The sequence below is a fragment of the Triticum urartu genome, chromosome 1, assembly GCF_003073215.2.
Source record: "Triticum urartu cultivar G1812 chromosome 1, Tu2.1, whole genome shotgun sequence".
NCBI lineage: Eukaryota > Viridiplantae > Streptophyta > Magnoliopsida > Poales > Poaceae > Triticum > Triticum urartu.
In genome coordinates, this window is record NC_053022.1 from 402,839,293 (window position 1) to 402,861,557 (window position 22,265).

The 22,265-nt window shown below is 48.4% G+C and overlaps 2 protein-coding genes across 3 annotated transcripts; one reads left to right on the forward strand and one right to left on the reverse strand.

The window, feature by feature from the left end:
• Positions 1-484: 484 nt before the first annotated feature.
• Positions 485-2,051, reverse strand: LOC125534685 (heavy metal-associated isoprenylated plant protein 35-like). The gene is made up of 3 exons (XM_048697841.1): positions 1,886-2,051; positions 1,715-1,790; positions 485-1,584 (listed from the first exon to the last, which is right to left on the reverse strand). The coding sequence occupies exons 1-3, from the start codon at positions 1,910-1,912 to the stop codon at positions 770-772; spliced, it is 918 nt and encodes a 305-aa protein (XP_048553798.1). The 5' UTR covers positions 1,913-2,051; the 3' UTR covers positions 485-769.
• Positions 2,052-6,703: 4,652 nt separating this feature from the next.
• LOC125514784 (protein FLX-like 3) lies at positions 6,704-11,782 on the forward strand. 2 transcript variants are annotated; one of them, XM_048680144.1, is made up of 5 exons: positions 6,704-7,013; positions 9,551-9,752; positions 10,147-10,675; positions 10,846-10,979; positions 11,057-11,782. In XM_048680144.1, exons 3-5 carry the CDS (start codon positions 10,155-10,157, stop codon positions 11,197-11,199), a joined length of 798 nt encoding a protein of 265 aa, XP_048536101.1. In that variant the 5' UTR covers positions 6,704-7,013; positions 9,551-9,752; positions 10,147-10,154; the 3' UTR covers positions 11,200-11,782. The 2 variants fall into 2 exon arrangements, with proteins under 2 accessions (XP_048536101.1, XP_048536095.1); XM_048680138.1 differs by lacking the exon at positions 9,551-9,752.
• Positions 11,783-22,265: the final 10,483 nt, after the last annotated feature.

Genomic DNA, 22,265 nt, shown 5'->3' on the forward strand with positions numbered 1-22,265 from the left:
CCATTCAATGGGGAAGAGGACAGTGTCAACTCGAGCCTTCTCTTGTTCCCTTTTTCTGAAGGCACGAAAAATGAATTAAGAGGGGACAAGTCAGGGTAAATCAGAGGTGAAATTTTATGATCATGATCAGGTTAATGCATGGAAAGTGTTGTCTCGATTCGATGGCAATCAGAAGCAACATGTTCACTTCGCCCTTTACAGTCCTGTCAATCCACATCATGCAGGTTTCTTACGTGACGTAAAACACTGATTCAGCTAAGGCAGTCTTCTGTTTTTGGAGTCGGCAGTTAAGTCGGTCTTGACATGAACATGTTGACCAAAACTGTGATTGCCAAATCATCACATTCCAACCAACTCTCATGCAATCGAATCACGGAGCTCATGACAAACTACCCTTCCTTGAACGTACTTGTTGGCAGTATTTCTTTTTTGGGAAAGTCTGGGAGAAATTCAGGATTCATGCCAAGGCAGCCATCTCACTACATTTGGCAAATAATTTGCATCTAGATACAACAAGAAAATGAAAAGAGGAAAAGATAAACCTGACCAATTAAAGACACTGATGGCCAGGTTACCTTAACAATTTTACAAAGTTGGGTCATCACAAGCACAAGAAATGTCACCTTACAAACTGCTTCGAGCCTGGACTCGCGTGATGAACATCAGAACCTCGTGATGTTTCTACTAGTAGCACAATCTACTAACTATCCTTAGATAGACTCAACTAACTTGACGGTAAATTAAGGTTAAGCCAATTCTTACAGCTCCCTCACATCACGGTGCAGGAGTTGGCATTGTCGTCGCTGAAAAGATCGGCGTAGGAGTAGCGCGCCGGCGAAGCCGCGCCCGTCTGCGGCGCCCAAGGCGACGGCTGCGAGTAGTAGCAGCACGGTGGGTACGTGTACGGGAGCTCCTGCGGCGGCAGGGACCTCGCGTCTGGCGCTGCCGTCGCCGGCGCGGCGGCGTAGTATGCCGCGCTCGCGCTCGGCCGCGCCATGCTGTAGCTCAGGACGTGCACCGAGGCCGGCGGCGGCTGCTGCTGCAGGTGTGGTGGCGAGTGGCAGGTGTGGCTGCCTTGGTCCGATGCTGCCGCCACCACCACCGTGGCGATGGCATCGACCGGTTTCTCCTCCTCCGGCCGCAGCTGCTTCCGCTTCCTCTGGGGGCCGTTGCATTGCTCCGCCGTGGGCTCCTTGCTGCGATGGCTGACATCGTCGACGCCGCCGGCGTCCGCGTTGGTGCTCTCCGTGTCGTCTTGAGCTGGCTTCACGGTCTCGCGGGCGACTTTGTTGGGATCTTCTTCAGGGGTGGCCTTGGAGTTGCTCTGCCCTGCGGCGCTTGTCTCCGCGTCGCCGGACGCCGGCTTGTGGGCGGTGCCAGTGCCACCGGGCTTGTCTGGCTGGATGGAGTCGTTCTTGGTTTCTCCGGGTCTCTGGGTTCCTACGGCCAGCTGCTGCTCCGGCCACTGCTGGGCATTCTTGCCCGACCTGCGGAGCCTCTTGAGCAGAGCGTCGGCGCTGACGTTCCCGGTGACGGCCACCGTCACCTTGTTGCTCCGGGCGTCGATGTCGCATCTGTACACGCCTTCAGAAAAAAGGCGAATCTATGGAATGAGAGGAAAATCCCATTCACAGGAGCAAGCAAAATAATTGGAGAAGTGAAGACATAGTGAAAATGTTGGAGATAGATAGACTAGACTGAGGTGACAGCACACCATCGACGCTCTGCAGCACTTTCTTCACCTTCTTCTTGCATCCCTCGCAGTGGATGGACACCCGGAGCACCAGAGTCTGCACGCCAAGAAATCAAGGAGACCATGAGGGTAAGACTCGAGTAATAATAACACGGCGAGCGAGAGTGACAGTGCTGGGTTTGGGGGAGGTACCTTGCACTGCAGAGGTTCTGTTGCCATGAGGAGGACGGTCTGTTCGGTGGGGAACGAAGGAAGGTGGAGGGGGAGAGGGAGAAAGGGGAAGTGACGCCGGATTGTTGGGAGTACCTTTCCACCTTGAGGAGGGTTTGATTGATGCTGCCTCCGCTGTGGTTGGGTTCGGGAGATATATCGGCCGTGTTTGGTCACTTGCAGTTGCAGATGGAGTAAAATGCAAGAACGGAAGAACCCATCACATATGACAGGTGGGGCCCGCTCGTTAGGAACTGACTTGGCAAAGAAAGGCCACCTGTGTGCGTTGACTAGTCCTCCGCCATCACCACCATCCCTTCCCTCGGGCAGCCATCCCCTCCTCTCTCCCACTTCCCCGCCGCGCTCCCTCCTCCTCGACTCCCGCCGTGGCTTCGTCTCCGTCGTGCCGCCCTGCTGACACGGCCCGCCGCTCGCTAGCACCCCATCCGCCTTGCCCCACTCTACAGATCAGGCCTCGAACCAGGCACGCACCGCGAGGCCTTACGGCCGGCCGACCAGCAAGCCGCACCAGAGCGAGCACTGCGACTCGTGCACCGCGCGCGCATCACCGTGGTGAGCTCCTGCCGGCGTGCGTGCGTGACGTGTGCTTGTGTGCGCGCTGCCTTCGTGTGCTCTGTTCGTGCTTTTGGGGTGCATGCTGTGATGGGTATGGGGAGGCGACGAGCTGCTCGTCCGTGGTAGCTCGGCGACATGGTGACGGGAGCCAGCTGGGCGGCTCGGCACGGAACCAGAAGTGCGGTCGGGCCCGACGGAGCTGCTACACACCCCTGGAGGACGAGGTGGCGAGTTGTCCCCAATCACTAAGATGAAGCGCGGGAGCCTCGCCTCAACTCGCCATTGAAGCTCGCTCTAGCGGCGGAACTTCGATCAACGTCTCCCTGTCGACCTCCAGCGGCAAAGCTTCTGTCGACGGAAGGTGGCGAGACGACGCGCTCGCGTGCATGTCGTGTTAGTCTAGGAGGAAGCTCTAGGTGCTCGGGCGGCTGCATGAGAAACACCGTTGGACTCTGGCGAAGGCCGCCGCCCCAAACTGCTCCTCAAAACGCACACAAAGTTGTACACATGTAATGCATTCATGCATAACAGAGGGGCACGCACACGTGGCCTTTTTTTTGCCAAGTCAACTCTTACAAGTGGGACCCACCTGTCAGAAAAGGGTTCGGAGCCCTCTAATCCGTCGGCCACATGGTTTATGAAAAATACTTACCATAGATATTTTTTGCCAAAAAAAGAGTCATAAAACCATTCTTTCTACGAATATGTCCCTCCAAGTGGTCGTGCGGGGCCCATAGGGCATGTCTCCGCCGGAACGAGACTTGCCTGCTCCCCCGGCGTGTGCCCATCCGTGCTCCCATGTACGTGGCTTGATTTGATTGGAACAAAATAAGTCCCGGTCCCACCCCCTTAAAATCAGGGGGAAGATGATTAGATTAGAAAGAAAAGAGAAAAAAAGACAACCGTAGGATGAAATGGGAGCACAGGGAGGCAACAGGCAAGCCGGATCCGTCTCCGCCTCTCTCTAGCACTCTTTGTCCTATACTACCTTAAAACTTCTAGAAATAATTGATTTTTCGCTGCCATCTTCAAGGAAGAAACAAAAGGGGGTACTTTACACTCTCATAGGGCTAATCTGTCGGGGTCCTTCCCCTTCGGGTGGGGGAAGTCAAAGCCATCGACATCACCATCACTCCGTTCATCATGGGGAATATCATCGTCGAGCACCATCTCCATCATCGCCTCCATACACCCCTACTTTCCAACCTATAAAACTATTACCTTGGATTTGTTGTTGAGATCACTTCCTGGTGTTATTTGATGTTTGGTCGTTGATGCTTAGTGGTTTATTGGTGAAAATTTTGCATGTTTATATTGTAATTCATATCATTACCCCACTGATCATGATCAATATGATGTGTTGTGAGTTGTTCGTGACATTCTTGAGGACTTGGGAGAAACTTTGTTGCTTGTAACTTATGAAATTGAGTAAAGTTCAGTGTTATGGCATTATGTTATGGTGTAATTTTCTATTGGTGATGTGCAAACATCTATTGCATGTCTAAGTCACCTTTATGGGCCTTAGGAGAGCATTATGTGATATGTTTTCTTAGGATGAGTGGTTGGTGGGACAAATATTACCATGTCATGAGTTTGTGAACTGTTGCATGCTCCCCCATCCCAAAATAAGTGTTGTTGATTTAGTACGACTTTGTACTAAAACTATACTACACCATCGACACTTATTTTGAGACAGATGGGGTATGTATTTTGTTGAAGTGAAAGTGCAATCATGTCCTTAATTATACTTTGATGTTGATGACAATCTACATATAAAGGACTAGCAACTTCAGATTGAGATCATGGATCACTTCCGCGCGGTAGGGATCGTAGCACTTTTGGTCATGAAACCAATCATGCACACTTTGCCAAAATGGCGTGCCCTTTCCCTCCGCACCATGAAACAGATCCACACTAGTGACCAACCATGCTTCACACATCAAATCATCTTCCTTGTTCGAGTAGGCGGTTCCTCTCTTATTCTTTAGATCGACACCTGGCGGCCAGTTGTTGTCCGACTCAAAGTATGGCTGCTTAGTGTATACCTACTGAGCGTCCGACGGCTAGATGCCTAGTTGCAACTTTTGCTTCGGTTGCGAGTCATGCACTTGTCCATCTTCGTTGTCGCCTTCATTGTGGATAATGTTCATCATCACCTTGTCATTTTTCGTTGTCGTGCTTGGTTGAGGCATTCTGACAAACAATGACCGGTTACTAATGGTTGAGGGCTCCACAACGGGAATCTGCAACCGAACATGCTTCCACGACTCCGTGAAGATGTAGCCGCTATTGAGTTCAACGATGAATGACGCTCGTCGGCCGAAGTTGAAAGGAGGCCATGGTCTGCTGCGACCATTGTTGCATGCCAGGCGTATCGAGATACTAGGCGGCGTAGTAGTACGACATCTTCAGCTTGGCAGACTAGGCATTGCGATTGGTCGAGCAGCACCAGCAACGACAATGCGCTTTGGATGACGAGCTACATCCTGACCACCCGCCACTACCTTGTTTGCCTTCTTCTGCACTCTGAAGCACCGTCGTTGGTGTTATGCGACCCAACCTTGCAGGCGACCTCCTCCGGTCCAGGGCATGTAGGATAATGAACATCGTCTCCAGCTTCTCCGGTGGCTCCATTGCTGCAACGGATGGAAAGGCGTGTGTGGGGGGTGGCGATTGGGGTGGAAGCAACGGGAAGGGCAGGTTTTCGGCCAGGAGGAGTGGCATGACGCGTGCTCCGACTCAATTTTGGATGGATTCGATGTGGTGGATGTCCAGACTCCCCAAATCTCCCCTCAGTTCGATGCCGTTTGAGGGATCCCAAATGTCCTAACTAGTTTGAACATCTTAGATGAGTTGTGTTAGAGCATCTACAACCGGACACCCCAAACCCGTCTCAAACGCCCGAGCTGTCCAACCCGGTCATTGACCGGTCACGAAAATGCGACCCAGATGGGCACCTTAAACGGGCCTCAAACGCTCGAGCTGGCTGGCACCCTTGATATCTTGCCCAAATATGGCGCGGATATGGGGGCGCCCGGGCGCGTCCAACACGCTGGACTGACGCCAGGGTTACACAGGAAAACACTCCGAAACCCGACGGTCTGAAGCTCGTTTCTACCGTCGGACCGATGGTGCCGCGTAGCGCCGTTCCGGTGGGTCATGTAGTGCCTAGCCCGGCTATAAGCCGACCGCCCGCACCGAAACCCTACCCGTCCACATTTCCCCCTCCTGTCTGCTATCGCCGCCATTTTCTACTCGTCGTCCGCCGCCACTAGTAGCCATGCCCCCACACCGTCGGGTAAAGGAGCTACCCATATCTAATGCCGGAGCGCTGGATGCAGCTCCTTGAGCAGGCCCGGGCAAGGCGCGAAGCCCAGGTCGCCGCGGGGGCTACTTCTAGATGTGATGGATCCGGAGGAGGATTTGGAGGAGGATGAGATTGAGGAGAAGTAGGAGGAGGAGGAGCCGGAGGAGGACGTGGGGGACGCTGGGGACGCGTATCTGCAGGCGGACCAGTAGGCCATCCTCGATTCCCTCCGCTTGGAGTTGGATGCGGAGGCCATGCGTAGTCGTCGGCAGGAGATGGACGCAGAGCAAGCTGCGAAAGTCGACCAGATGCTCGCATACATGGATGAGGAGGAGCTGGAGCCCTCCTATGCGCCCGTCCATCCGGCGCCCGGCACCTACGTCGTGGACATCTCCGACGACGAATCATAGCTACCTGTCGTAGTACGTAGTTTTTTTTTTTTGCGGTTTTGTATGGATTTAGGAGATGAAATGTGAGAGACTCGGATGCAGAGAAGGAAATTTGAGACGTGACCAGTTACTCTCAGCGGATGCACCCGACCACGTCCGCGGATATTTGAGGGGTTTCGATTTGTCAAGTTCGACTGTATATGCACTAGATACTTCCGTATCTAGACAAATCTAGACAAGTAATTCGAAACAGAGAGAGTACATGCTAAGAGTGTTCGTACCACCCGAACATTTATGCACAATCGATTTTGGGTGATCCCGTTGGAGTTGGCTTTAGAATCGAGCCGAGCTGAACGGGCTGGTGGCTCTGTTCGGCCCCGGTCCTGAAAATCGAGCCGAGCGTGACTCAACTTTTTAAAGAAAACAAGAACGGAAAGGAAAGCGAGCCTTGGGCTCGGGACGCTCTGAGCTCGAGCTCGGCTCGGCCAGCTCACAATGCCTAGCCACAAAACAAGCCGAGTGCAGCCCCCAACGCGTCTCTCTCTTACTCTGCGCCCGTCCCTATCCCGACCCCCGCCGCCGCGCCCGCGCCCTTGCGCGGCTTCCGGCCGCCGCCGTTTTTGCCACTTCGCGGTCCTCCGCTGCTCCATTGCAGGGCGGGCGCGACTTCCCCTGCTAGCCACCGCTCCCTGACTGCTCCTCCCCTCTGATCCTCCACCGACAGCCGCTGGTGACGTTGCCGCTGGGGGTGCCGCAGCCACCGGCGTCTCACTCCAGGAGATCGATTAAGCTCGGGTTCTGCTGGTTGCCATACTACTCCCCCTACGGCAGATATAGCGTAAGTTGTTTCCCGTAAGTTGCTGTTTTGTGATGATGCAGTGCTACGCTCTGTATCAATCTGGTTGATGGTAAATGGTACAAGTAGTTTTTGTTCAGCGATAATTAAAATTCTGCAAGAAAAAAATTGTGTACTCTAGTCTTGATATGTTTGATATCTTGTAGCGGTCAGGCTATTGCAGTCCAGAACCTTAACTTTATGTTATAGAGATAACATGTACAGAGATCAACAAGGCCAGAACATACAAGGATCATAGACTAATCTAAGGTGGGAGAAAAGCAATCCACCTGAGCAACCTGTCTATGAACCTAGGCTTAGCCCTATGCACCACGAGAGATATTTCATGGACAAAATTGCAATGCGAGGTTGCGAAAGACGCCTGAATATGTTTGTAGATCTTGGCATTGTGGATTAGCCAAATATGCCAGCATGCAAGGAAAAGCATGTTTTTGTTGTGATAAGATAACTCCATGTGGTTTTTGATATCTTTAGAGAATCATAGTGGTTTGCTGATAAACTGATAACCAATGCTAATCATGCGTATTGCTTTGTTGTGATAATTGATTGATGTTCTTTAGCAATCTGCTCTTGCGATGCTGTGATAATTATGTATTAGGGTCACTTGTTTTGAGGCTTTGCCAAGAGAGCTAAAACCCCCCAAAATGCAGAGCCTCTTATCATTAGAGAATATTTTTCCCACCACCCAGAAAATTGTTGAAACCAGGAAACTGCTCGGACCCAGTCTTCCGAGCTTCTCGCCTCATCAATTTCAGAAATGCCCTCCGAGTTACAAGGAAATTACCTCCGTGGCTCCGTATGCCACCGCTTGCCTCCCTGTTCCCAAACCCGACCCTGCATGGCTATCTCGTTGTTCTCTCACAACATCACGGGTCTCCTACGCTAGGAGATCGACGCTGCCAAATGCATCCACCTCGTCTCGCTACAGGCTAGCTCGACGTCGACCCATGTGTTGCTGCTTCCCAGCTCGTCCTCCACCTCCAGTTAGGTGCTGCTTAGCTCGACCTCGGCCTCCAGCTCACTTCCGACCAGCTCGACCGCAGGAAAAAGTTGGTCGAGGGCACGTCTTCTCCTTTATAGCATCACATGATTGTTTTTATACCTGGGAATCATACTCATGCTCAAGTTAAGCTATTTTTGTTAGAATTTACAAGAATGGCTGTCATCTACTCTTTTTTTTTTTTGCATTGGTGGGCCTTGGAGAAACACAAAGTCCCAGCAAAGTACATTACCCTCATCAAGGACATGTACGATAATGATGTGACAAGTGTTCAAACAAGTGATGTCGACACTGATGACTTCCCGATTAAGATAGGACTGCATCAGGGGTCAGCTTTGAGCCCTTATCTTTTTGCATTGGTGATGGATGAGGTCACAAGGGATATACAAGGAGATATCCCATGGTGTATGCTCTTTGCGGATGATGTGGTGCTAGTTGACGATAGTCTGACGGGGGTAAATAGGAAGTTAGAGTTATGGAGACAAACCTTGGAACTGAAAGGGTTTAGGCTTAGTAGAACTAAAACCGAGTACATGATGTGCGGTTTCAGTACTACTAGGTGTGAGGAGGAGGAGGTTAGCCTTGTTGGCCAGGTGGTACCTCAGAAGGACACCTTTCGGTATTTGGGGTCAATGCTGCAGGAGGATGGGGGTATTGATGAAGATGTGAACCATCGAATCAAAGCCGGATGGATGAAGTGGCGCCAAGCTTCTGGCATTCTCTGTGACAAGAGAGTGCCACAAAAGCTAAAAGGCAAGTTCTACAGGACGGCGGTTCGACCCGCAATGTTGTATGGCGCTGAGTGTTGGCCGACTAAAAGACGACATATTCAACATTTACGTGTGGCGGAGATGCGTATGTTAAGATGGATGTGTGGCCACACGAGGAAGGATCGAGTCCGGAATGATGATATACGAGATAGAGTTGGGGTAGCACCAATTGAAGAGAAGCTTGTCCAACATCGTCTGAGATGGTTTGGGCATATTCAGCGCAGGCCTCCAGAAGCTCCAGTGCATAGCGGACGGCTAAAGCGTGTGGAGAATGTCAAGAGAGGGCGGGGTAGACCGAATTTGACATGGGAGGAGTCCGTTAAGAGAGACCTGAAGGATTGGAGTATCATCAAAGAGATAGCTATGGACAGGGGTGCGTGGAAGCTTGCTATCCATGTGCCAGAGCCATGAGTTGGTTGCGAGATCTTATGGGTTTCACCTCTAGCCTACCCCAACTTGTTTGGGACTGCATTCGTTCATTTAATTATAGTTTGAAGTCATCTGAATTTGATTTGGGGGATGTGCCATCACTGCCATGTGATGTATCTGATTCGCATATGACTGTTAATGCATGTATATTAATGCAGCCTATTGTGCAATCGAAAAGCATGTGTGATGCGTGCAACTTATTGCTTACGTCAAAATATGACACAACTGAAATTCTGTTATGCTGAAGTTTTATTTTATTTTGCTTCTGCGGTTAAATAATGGAAAAAACGAAATTATCTAACAAAAGGATGTGATTAAAGTTCAGGGACATTGTAGACTTTACATTAGTTGACACAGAAAAGAAGCCTGAATTCTGTAAGCCAAAAAGAAAATGAAAAACAGTTTTTCAGAGCTTCCCCCTACTGGAGCTTATTTCCACCGCAATCCATAAGCCTGTTTCTGGAGATGCTTAAGCTCAAAAGAAGTAATCAATGCTGTCTTCTGAGGTTGTGTGCAATGAAGGTATGTTTCCTTAAATGTTTGCTAATGATGCATTCTTCATAGGCAAAGGCTAACTGTCTTGTACATATATGCTAAAATATCAATGAAGTTAATGGCAATCTTACTACCAAGTTGACAACGATTCACAATTTGAAACTGAGATAGGCGCTGACTGAGCGACTGTGTGTGTCAGTTGTTTCATTTATGACAACGCACTTGTGTGTCCCATGTTGTTTTTGGAAAAATAAATAAATCAGGAAACAAATATAGGACAAATACATAGTGGTACACGTCATGTTTCAACAATCACCAAACAAAACAATGAGGAAACCAACCACTTATGTGGTTCTAAAAGTCATTTCTGACACGTGAGTTTCTTATTTTCTTGTCTTAACATTCCGGTTATTCTTTACAGGGCTATAAATGGCAGGGAAGCACCGCATAAGTCGCCAGTACTATGAGGAACCGCGAGGATTTCGTGATGGTCCTCCTCCTCGACTTGCACGAGAAAGGTCTATCTCACCACGTTGCTTCGAGGGAGAGCTGTCTAGCCGCCGTGATGAGATACGCAGAATCCGTGATGACAACCAACATCTGGTGGATGAAATTGTTGGACTCAGGCAAGCAATGTCCCATTTGAAAGAAGATCTCTATTCCTCGAGTCAGGCTATACCTAAGCTCCGCGCAGAGAAAGAACTTGAATCGAGGGAGCTGACTCAGAGGAATCTGAAGCTGGAAGCTGAGCTACGCTCTTTAGAACCTCATAGGCAAGATGGCTTGCAGCTACGATCTGAAGTAGGCACGCTGCAGTCTTTGAGGCAAGAGTTGACTGAAAAGGTGCAGGGTCTAACAAAGGAGGTTGAGCATCAGAACTCTGAAAAGCAGCGCATATCTGCCATGGTAGCTGAACGAGATGGTCTGCGACAGGAACTAATTCGTACGAGGTATTGAACCATTCTGGTCTGCGTTTCTGGTTTAGTAGATGCATCATGCTGTTTTTTTGTCAATCTAACTTGGTGGCTCAGATGAGGAATTTAATTTTGTATTTTGATCCCCCCCCCCCCCCCCCTTCTTACTTTAGTGTAAGAGTAGCTAATTATTAATATCACTGCAGGGCCGCTCTTGATTATGAAAAGAATGCAAAGGCAGAGCTGATGGCACAGGTGCAGGCAGTGGAGAAGGATCTTGTAACTATGGCTCAGGAGTCTGAGAAGCTTAGGGCTGAGATTGAGAAGAGAAGGCCACCTAGTAGGTTTTGTTTCCTCACTTGCATCCAAGTCATCGAAATCTGTTGTGGTTAACCCATATCATACTTATAATTTTAGGTTTCAGCGGACATGGAGCTTACGGACGACCTATGACAACTCCTGGGATGGGCTTGCAAGACATCTACGACAGCGGCTATTCTTACAGAGAGAAACGCTACGATGCTGGACCATGGGACCCCCCTGGCTATCCGCACCCATGATTTGCGCTTTTGATCCTTGTCAGAGTTCATCACCGTCAGTACTTGCGACAAAGTTCCTATCTTAGCACTGAAACTTGTGGTGACTGGTGTTTTCGTGGCGGATTTGAGTTTTGCTATAGCTTTGTTGGCAAATGCGACAGCATTGTACCAGCGCTGCTTATATTGCACCATTCTTCAGAAAATCATAACCGTTGTAGAAGGCGATTGATCACATCATAGAAGGGAATATATAATTTGAATTCTAGAAAATTGCAACAGGGCGTGAAGCCTTCTGAAGGCAGATTGCTCTTTCGTGACCGGTTTGATGCGGTTGCTACTCTTTTGGTTTGGGTCGAGCTCTTGCAAGCTTCGATTGCATGAGGTGAAATATTATCACCTGCCAAAAATGAGGACTGATGCCTAGTTGTGCTTCCTGCATTGCTGCTTTGCTCATGTTGAAGGTGGTGAAAAGAATAACAGCAATCCCCTTTGTCATGTCCCGTCTTATTTTTGAATTTTTATTTTTATTTTGAGTGGTACAGCCATCCCAATTTACATGTCATTTTCATATTTCGTGATTTTTAATTGACCATTTTGACCGAACTATGAATGTCATGTGTTATAAAAATGTTTCCATTAGGCATTTTTGTGGTATATAACCCATGTTTTATTGGTTGAATTGATTGTCAAACTTGAACTGGAACACGAACCCATCAACATTATGTTCTAACATAAAAGCAGTTAAGTACTCGTCAACTAGTCAGCCTGTGCGGATCAACATTCTGTTCTAACATAAAAGTGTCATTTTATTTGAATGCTAAGTTTGAGAGTTTTTATCTATTTTTTTGCCAGGGTGTGTTCCCTAAAAGAGTGGAGATGGGGATACTGTGCTTTTGACGTTTCTTATATGTCAAAATCTGAATTATATTACACATGTACATGTAAATTTTCATGGAAAAAAGGATAAATTGTTTGGCTTGTGTGGGGAAAATGATGCCCCGAAAATTGCCTTTTTAGAGCACTGACCCAAAATGCTGCCTCTTCCATTGCTCGGGGGATTGAGGATTTCATGATTTAAATTCAAGAACTGTAACAAGTATAGCGCATTTGGTGTAGAGGCATCATAGTACCCTCCCATGGTACTGACCAGGGTTCGATTCCCTGGATGCGCAACTTTATTTTTTTTCTTTGTGTAGGAAGGTTTTATTAGGCTTGACACTAACATGTCCTTTTTGGACATGGAGTTTCTGCGCGTAGAATTTCATGATGAAATAACGTTCGTGGAGCTCAGGGCAAAAATAACAAAATCGATGCTCCAATAAGTCTTGGTTGCACAACTATTTTTTTGAAAGCTTGATCTTTACAGTGTCCTTTTCGGACATGGAGTTTCTGCGTGTAGAATTTCATAATGAAATAACGTTCGTGGAGCTCAGAGCAAAAATAACAAAATCGATGCTCCAGAAAGTCTTGGTTGCACAACTATTTTTTTGAAAGCTTGATGCGCACTATGTCTGTTTCTTTCAGTGCTGCAGTTTCAGTTTCTATTGGGCTTGACAATAACATGTCCTTTTTGAACATGGAGTTTCTACACTTGAGCTCAAATGCATCCTTGTGAAGAATGAAATAAAAAATAATAGTAAGCAAATTATAAAAATCTGATTTATTTGGCAACAAGCATTGTCGAATTATCTTCGTGCATGCAAAATATCGTGATGAAATAACGTTCGTGGAGCTCCGGAAAAAAACAACAAAATCGATGCTCCAGAAAGACTTGGTTCCCCAACTTTTTTTGGGTGGGGGGGGGGGGGGGGGGGGGGGGGGGGGGGATGGTGTTGATCCTCTACTATGACTGTTTCTTTTAGCACAAACAGTTCTTTTGGGCTTGACACTAACATGTCTTTTGGCCATGAAGTTTCTACACTCGTGCTCAAGTGCATCCTTTTTTTAAACAGAGCTCAAATGCATCCTTGTGAACAATAAAAAATAGTAAATAAATTTCAAAAAATCTGATTTTTTGGCAACAAACGTTGTTGAATTATCTTCGTGTGTGCGAAATTTCATGATGAAATAACGTCTGTGGAGCTCTGGGCAAAAATAATAAAATAGATTCTCCAAAAGCGAAAATGCTAAATGGGTCGTACTGGTAGATAGTACTATTATCTGGGCCGCCGGTCCACCTCGAGATGCCCGCCACTAGTAGTATTTAACGTGGTATTTCGAATGGGCGCTCTGTTTTGCACAGTTCCTGCATGGTTTGGCGCTAGTCCTTAAATTGGCCCAACAACTCTGGCACTCTACGATCTCGGTCTTGCACCACGCTAGGTGGACCGTTGTACTCTCGATTGTGGGCCGTCACCGGCATCTTCCCCCCGAAGCCTCCGCGTTATTTATTATTCCCCATCGACAGATAGTCGCTAGCCATCCCCACCCCCTCCCCCTCCCCAATCCACTGTGCGACCGCATCCAACTCTGTACCACCCATGGCGTCGTCTTCGTCCTCGATCCCCCAGGCCGTTGACACGGATCCGCTCCCGCTCATTCCCTGCCCCCGTTGCGGTCGTCAAGTGCTCACCGACATCTCGTCCGGTGGGAAGAGGCCTGGGAACCGCTACTACAAGTGCATCCTCCGGAGCGTGAGATCCCTAAATCTTAATCTCCGGATTTGATGTTGAATTTTTAGTTTTCCTTTCAAAGCACATCCTGTTCTTATTCCGTGTTTTTTTGTTTGGTTTCATCCTAGTCTGGCCAGTGCCCCTTCTTCGAATGGCAGGAGTCGTACCGTGCTGTACTGGAGGCCGTTCGCGCTCGAGCTTTGCTCGCCCCGCCATCGCCTCCTTCCACTGGACTACTTCACCGCACTCTTCGGCAGGAACTCGGCACACAGCCTGCTCCATGCGCCCCGCAAGTCTGCGCCCCCGCCACGCCGTCGGCGCCGAGCGGCGATTTGTCCAGGGTTGCTATCATGCTCAGTGCCACCAACCTTATGATCACCGTCATCATGCTGGGCATATGCGTCCTCATTCTGGCGATTGTGTACTTCAAGTGATGTAGTGCACACGCAGCAGCTCACTGAATGTAGTAATGTGGTCCGGGCTTAGTATTAGTAGCGCCGCAAGTGTACTGCTCTGTGTTTACATTTCAGGGCATAGTGTGTTCGCAGAGTCAGTTTGTCCTCACGTTTGTAGTCAAGTTGAGCTTCGCTGTCACTGCTTTATTAAGTTCTAGTGTGATCCCCATGTAATCAGGCTTCATTTGTTAGACGTATTAATATTATGTTATCTCGAATTTGCCACGCTAGAAGTTTGTTTCTGGTTTATCCCATCGTGTACATCTACCTGCTGTCCAGTGCATTTACACAGTCAGGAGACACCTTACTCGGTCCGTGTAAATGCTGCCCCAACCACCACCCACCTCCATCAGTGCTTCTGGCGGTGCTATCTCTACCCTCACCCGGCCTCACCCACCATAGCTCCTCTCCTCCAGGTTGACGATTTTCTTTACCAAGGTTTGGTTCCCTCTAACAATAATCCTGCCCCTCCATCCCCGCTCAATTTTTGATGCTTGTCTCTCATGCTTGCTGCGTTTGTTTTGCCACCAGATGTCTTGCTCCGGGAGTTGCGAGGGAGATGATGATGCAGTTGACCAGCACCATGCCCCTCAGATCCAGGGTTCAGATCTGAATAAGGAAGGTGTGACATACACTTCAAGGATCTTTGTGAAGCAAGTCGTCAGTGTCATCGAGGGGTTTACCGAGTACAAGAAGTGGCTGGTGGAGGAGATCAGATTTGGAGGTATACTTAAGCTACATAAGTACCAGAAGTTGAATCTTAGACTTAGTTCTTGGTTAATGAGCAAGGTAGACGTGCATCGGCGTGCTATATGCATCACCGAGAAGAAGGTGTTGAGGTTCTGGGCAGAGGATGTAGCTAAGGTGTTCAGAGTACCGGCTGGCAGTCGTGATGTCAAAGGCCGTGATGCAGACATCAACCCTGATTCAGTTGAGTTCATCAAGCGCACTCTTAGGATGGACCAAGCTGGAGCTCACAGCCTTAGAGCAACAGAGGATTTCTTGAAGAGGGATATAATAGAGGACTCTGGCAAGCTGGAGAAGGATTGTTTCCAGATAGCTTTTGTCATATTTGCGATGGGACATCTTCTAGCCTCGTCTACGAAGCACAATTACACCACAATTGATTTCTGGGGGGCTCTAGCTAATCCTGAAATGATCCAACAGTTCAACTGGTGTGAGTACGTCTTGCAATGCCTGATCGACGCGGTTATGAAGCTAAGGAGGGACATTGCTATGGGCACACAGACAATCAATTTGACCGACTGTCATCTCTTCCTGCAGGTACATTTTTTGTCCACAATATCCAATTTTGGCTACCTCCAAGCTGCGAACTGAACTAACCATCTCCTCTGTTTATGTGCCTCCTCCTAGGTGTTCTTCCTTGACAACTTGGATCTCGGGATCTTCAACAAGAAGCATGATGCAATGCCTCGGATAAGTGTTTTTGACCAGGACACGTTACGGCGCATGATCACAATGGCAACGGATGTTGGCTCTTCCCCATATACGTACTCATCCGCTCCGGTATGGCACGAACTACTTGTACCTTGTTGCAATTTATTTTTCTTTCTCCTTTAATTCGTTTGCATGACTACGTGCGACAGCTTAGGGACTCTTCACTAGTTTGCTATACGAGGGGTAATTTCACTAGCTCTGTCCACCGACGTCGTGAAGTTGCCCATTCACCACACCGCCCTAAGGATTTATGTGTTTCACATACTATGTCGCGCGTGAATGTTCCGGGCGAGCCTTCTCGGGCCGGGAATTCTGCATCACCGCTCACCCCGGCTCGGAAAGTCACTGCTTCGGAATACAGTCAGCATGTGCAGCGACATTACCCCCAGATGGTAAGACCAGATTCATAACTTGATTTCTCTCTTCTGCCCCAATTATTACATTTTCGATGTAGTTGATGCAGCCCACCTCTTCTTGTAGTTTGGAGATCCTCTTGCCATACTAATGCGTCAACAGAACGCTCGGGCCCTTCTCCACATCAACAATGCCATGCAGAACATTCAAGCCGACATGATACAATTCACGGACAAGGTTTTCGCAAACATACGGTCCCGATGTGTTTGTTGTTCAGCAAGAGGTTTCACAGACTGCCCTGTCAGAGATGAGTGTGATTCTTCCGACCGTTACCTTCATCGCTATTCACCAACCGTCGCAGCAACTAATCGCAATACCGAACCGCCATCCGGTGTGAATGCCCAGTTCAGAACCCTAGCATGTAACAAGATCCTAGGCCGGCGCCTTGACATGTTCGATCCAGAAGGTAACTACCGGTCTTTACTAAACTCCTCCTTCTTCTTTCTTCAGTGCGCACTGAACTCTTTTTTCTGGATTGTACACAGTTGACATTGACTCAGGCGTTTTCAACTCTAACACCAACGCTAAGCGGGCATGCAGCGACCCGATCGCAAATCAAGTCCACAAGAGGGCCAGGCCTGCCTCCACTGACACTGCCCCAGCCGGCAGCGCTTCACTGATGTTCGAGAGCATCAAGAAGTTTGCTGCCTCAGTCGCCCTATCCTTGGTGGACCGTTACAAAAAGCTCCCTCCACAAGCCCCTCATGTTCATCTGTTCGGGACGTCCACTCGAGCCATTCCCAGGAGAAAATATGTAACCGCCACTGGTTTTGCATCTGATCCATGGATGAAAGGATATTTCCCCCCACCAGCGAAAGGGTCCCCCCTCACGCAATCACTCCAGGAGTTCACATGCACCGCCAGTCCTGAAATTCTTAACAGGTCCGTCCGAACATCTGATTCCTCAGTACATCCCGTACCTGCGCTAACCATTCTGTCATTTGGTGTCAGTCCCTGGATCATCCACAATAGCCCACGCCACCTTTCCGTCACAGGTGCTGACGTCAGCCATCAATTACTTGCTGTAATCGAGCTCGATCATGAATTATTTTCTGCTCTCCTGCGACGGTTCACGCAGTTGTACATGGAAGATAACCCCGACAAGCCTTACATGAGCTACGCTCACTTCATGGATCTTGATTTCGCCGTATGACGCTGCCATCGACAAGCTTTTTTTTCGTTCCTACTTCTGTGGACAATACTAACCTGATTTAACTTTATATGTGCTTGCAGACACTTGTTCTGGCAGGACACGACTACACTCGTCTAGCTCACATACAGGACCAGTTCATTGGCTCGGAAATCATGTACCCTTTGCATGCTTGCCAGCTGGTTAACACCTTCCACCTTTCATATGTGTTCAAATTCTTTACTGTTCCAATTTCCATTCTTCGCTAACCTTATCCCTCACCAGTTTTATGTACCATCGTCAATGTCTCATGGTTGCGTCCTATACATCTGGGACATGGTTACGTCAACCATACATGTCCTGGACCCAATGTCTGGATCAGTGGTTGTACTCCTTCAGTTAAAGCGAGGCACGAGGCTGCTATTTCAATACTCCATGACGGGCTGTTTACATGTCTAACAGAGTTCTTCTCTGGGTGGCCAGTTGATAAAGCAAAATGGTCCACTAAGTACCAACGTGTAGCTGACACACTCATCACCAGGTACGCTTCAATTTGCAACCCCGGACCACATCTTGCCCAAATCTCCAAAACTCATTATATCACTCCTGCCGCATTCCACAGGGAAGACTCTGCAGTATGCGTTCTTCTCCTCTTGAAGCATTTCGACGGCAAGAAGTGTAGGGTTCCATTGACCAAGGTGTGGCATGACACTCCCCGCTAACTGCCTTCACTTTCTCATCGTCCCAGTCCGTTTTACCTCCTTATCTCACATGGTTGTCCCTTTGGTTGTTATGTCTAGGCAAACATTGACAGAACTCGGCAGTTTGCATTCTACGAATTGTTCAGGCTGCAAGGGAACAAGTCATCTGTTCCAGCAGACATCATGTGGCGTATCTTGGCACCACCGGAAATGGAGGACCAAACATCCTCAGCAGCTGTGTAGCTCGCCCCCTGATCTGATGAAATCTGCTAATGCTGCCTGCGCCGGCTGAAGCCCGCCCAATCCCTTGTTATCGAGCTTTGTTACTGGCTTGTACAGTTTTTTATCAACCAGACCGCGCCCTTAATTCGCATGCTACCTATCAACGAACCTACTTGTTTGGTTTTATCTGCTTCTTATTTTGCATACGGTGATGTACTCCGGTCGTCCCAAAATTCCGGTCTTCAACTAGTCTACATACGAATTTATCTATGATTGAAACATGACTTCACACAACCGTATGTACAATCTTATATGTCAAGAATTTTGGGATGGACCGACTACATTAATCCATGCCATATATCAACCCTTCCCAACCCGCACCCACCACGGGCAATGTACATCTGTCTGAACTGCAAGGTATAGCAAGTAATCAAGCTCCGAATGACTGTCCGTCCTATCACAATTTTATACTTCATGCCTGCTGTGCTGACCAACTAATTCATTTAAATAGTATAAATGGCCTGGACCGATGTATGCAAATGTCCTGACGATGACGCATGGACTCCCCCTCGGAAGTAATGTTGTCAAATATGTCCGACAATGGACAAAGTCTTACCAACAAGCTCGAGTGCATACCCCGTGCTCCAGGTTAGATTATCCGGGACAAGGTGTCTCAACCCAACTTTTTGCAGATGCATGATCGCACGCGCCATCACGGAGCCATAAGCAAATGTAAATTGCAAACTACCGTCCCACTAAGCACACGACTTGTGCAAGTCTGAATTACCAATATTACAACCACTAGGTCTTAATAAAGGGGGTGTTCGTTCGCTCGCCTATGGTCTACACGGGTACCAACCCGTCGACCAAATATCTACTAGGGGGGGGATTTAGGTTGTCAGCAGAACTTGCAACATAGCTCTAGCTGCATTATGAGAATGCTCTCAACCCCAGTCACGCGTACGCCTTCTCATCGACCATATGCCACCAAAACTATCTTCCAAACTTCGACCTTCAAATTTCCACTTCAATCTTGAGGTTTCAGTCAATTTTGATGAGCTTGCTCTCATCCACAGCCCTTGAAGGCCTCATGCTTGCCATCTTCGCCGGCAGCTCTCCCTTGTTTCGTCGCAGTGTGCACACCTCATAACATAGCTTCTTCCGTAGGTATTTCGCAGTTGCCTGTAAGCACATTTCAAATGTTGTCAGTTCCAAGCTACCATACTCCCCACACCAGGTTACCATGTCATATAGTTCATCTTCAAGATTACCGGGGTTATCTCATTTTCCAGCCCAACCCCATTGTACTCCTTCAGGATGTGCACGCAGTACATGGCCGACTCCTCACTGCAAGCACACGCAAACAAAATCAGTCAGTTCCCGTTAGGTTCATAACACATTGACTCAGCTTCTGCTTTGCTAGGATTCTTATTTTACCTTGCACAACTTTCGTACAAATCTATCTTGAACCCAACACTCCACCCGACCCTGTCCATCTCCCAGGTTGGGATGCATTCGTTGATGATCCGAACTAGACCTCTAAGAATTATTTTGCCGTTCTTCCAGTGGATCTCCTTTGTTTTATTCCTTATCGATGTTGCATCGGTCGGGTCCAGGATCTGCAAAACTCTTTCCTTGAGGTCGATTGCATAAACGGACCACGTCTCCAGCAGAGGGACCAGCATTAGCAGCTGCAACCAAAAGTTGTTTGTCAATACACAACATAACACAATGATCTTACCAACAAGACACGGTACATGATTTCAGTCACCTGCCGCACAGACTATAGGTTGTACCCTATAAATTCCTCGCATATCATCGTCCTAACATACTGGAAGTCTATGTTATCCGGGCGCTCTACTTTCATAATTTCAACCTGCGTCAGTTTATCATATATCACATATCTTGCAATAAAAAAACTGGAGCGAATTGTCCTCCTGTAGTTCGGGGTTTTACCGCCAGGTTTGGATTGGGGATCGCACGCCACCTGACGTTTGATCCCTTGTACATCTTGTTCTCCACATACATTACAGCTCTCCAAATTGCTGACATGCCAAGCCTGTCAACAGCTCCATCCGGACCTAGCTGCTCCTTTAGTTCCTCCCCTGTAAGGATCATCCACGTTGGGTAGTCATGGATGAACCATCTCCTGCACGGAAAAACTTATGTCAGCTCCACCAAACTGCCGGAAAAGTTACTTTCTGAACGAAGCATCAGCTTTGTGACAACTTACTTGCCGAGCAGAACTTCATCAGCACACCTCTTGAACAGTGCATAGAAAGCAACGACATGCTCTGCTCTAGGCTGTTCGTGATGAAGACCTAATTCGCCAGGGTACTTACCTTCCATCTCAACCTTCATTTGCTGTAACCCAGGTTGCACCGCAATGGAATTATTTGCCGGGGCAACGGGTTCTGTTGACATTGCTATAAATTGGTTAATTGAACAACTACTAAAAGTTTGAAATCCACAACTTTTTCGAATATCCAACCTTCAGTCGCTGTTGTGCTCTGATGTATCGGAGCTTGCATGGACTCATCATTGTGTAGGTTCGCAATCACGTGTGCTGCATTCAAACCATCACATTACTCTACTACTCGCCACATCCCCTCCCACATATGAATTGCCAAAATAAAGTTACCCCTATCATACCATTCGAAGCTTGTCCATCATCTGATTCAGTAGTTCCCCTCCTCTCATGCACAACAATCGTTCCACTGCTGCCCCCCAGACCTGGGCTACCTGAGCGTTCTTCCTCTGCCTGACTTGTTGATGGTACAGTCACCATTGCCCACCTGGCAGCTGCAAGTAACCAACAAGACAACTCTAATGATTCCTCCTGTCACCGATAATAAAAGAAGCGAAACCCGTTGCTATCTATGCTGTTCAACTTACCTTCACTCTCGAGAGCGGGATAAGCTTGACCACAGTCAGTTCCCATGTTGCCATCAGGTATTTCATCAAGGAACCGAACTTTCTTTCTTTCTCTTCTTGGCTTTAGGCGTCTATGCATAGCCGCCCTCTTTGTGCCCACCGCGCCCCCTTTCGTGATGCTTCCTCCCACCTCTGCATCAGCTGACCCCTCATCTCGTGCACCTGCAACTGCTACAGCTTCAGCGCACCCTCATAGTGTTTCACAATTTTTTGTTTCACAGAAACGAGCAAGCCCACGTACAACTCTTATAAAATCAGGGTTACGATATGCTACACACCTGCTCCCTCGTTGACCTCACGCTCCCCTATTGCCTGAGTCTGGATGGTTTGCATCTCCGTTTCGCAATCTCCTACAAAATTTATGTTAGTACCCTTAATTTTAGCAATTTTAATTCCCATATGTTCACCGCGCAGGGCGCCGGCTACCTGATGTTCGTGTCTTCATAGTTGGTGGAGAATCTGCATTGCTGTTGTCATCTGGTTCTCTTCTCTGCTCTCCTCCACCTTCACCACCCAGTTGCATCAGCCCCACCACGGCCTCTCTTGAGGTTGTACCATGTGGTGCAGAATCATCATCTCCTCCGCCACCACCCCCCGCTCTAGCTGCAGTTCGTCACAACGAGTTTGAGTTCCTTTTTTGCTTTGTAAACACTGAACCTTCCATGATTTCAGGAATACAACAAAAGTTTTTACCTGCTTGTTTCCTTGAGCGTGTCACAGCAGTGCCGTTCTTTCTTTCGGTATCTTCATCTCCTGTTGAAGGAAATCCAGTTCAGGTCAGTTAACTCCGGTTCCGATCACTCACAAATAATGCTACACATAATATCTTCTACGCGGTACCAAGACTAACCTGTTTCCTCTATATCTGCCATACTGCAGCATCCCATGCTCATCAGCAGTTTTGTCAGGATGTGCGGCTTCGTGCCGTCGATTGCTTGAAGGGCTTCATCCACGAGCGCCTCCCGCCTACATTCGCTCATCACTGCTTCACCCTGCCCAGGGTTCAGGTCACTTGCTAGTTGAAGTACTATGTTCTTTATCATGGGAATGACATCCTCGTCCAGCACCCCTCCAAGCCGCACCGTCCTCTGTAATAAATATTTATGTATTTCTTTTGTCACATTGGTTACCAATGAGTAGCTAAATGTTAACGTCATCATCC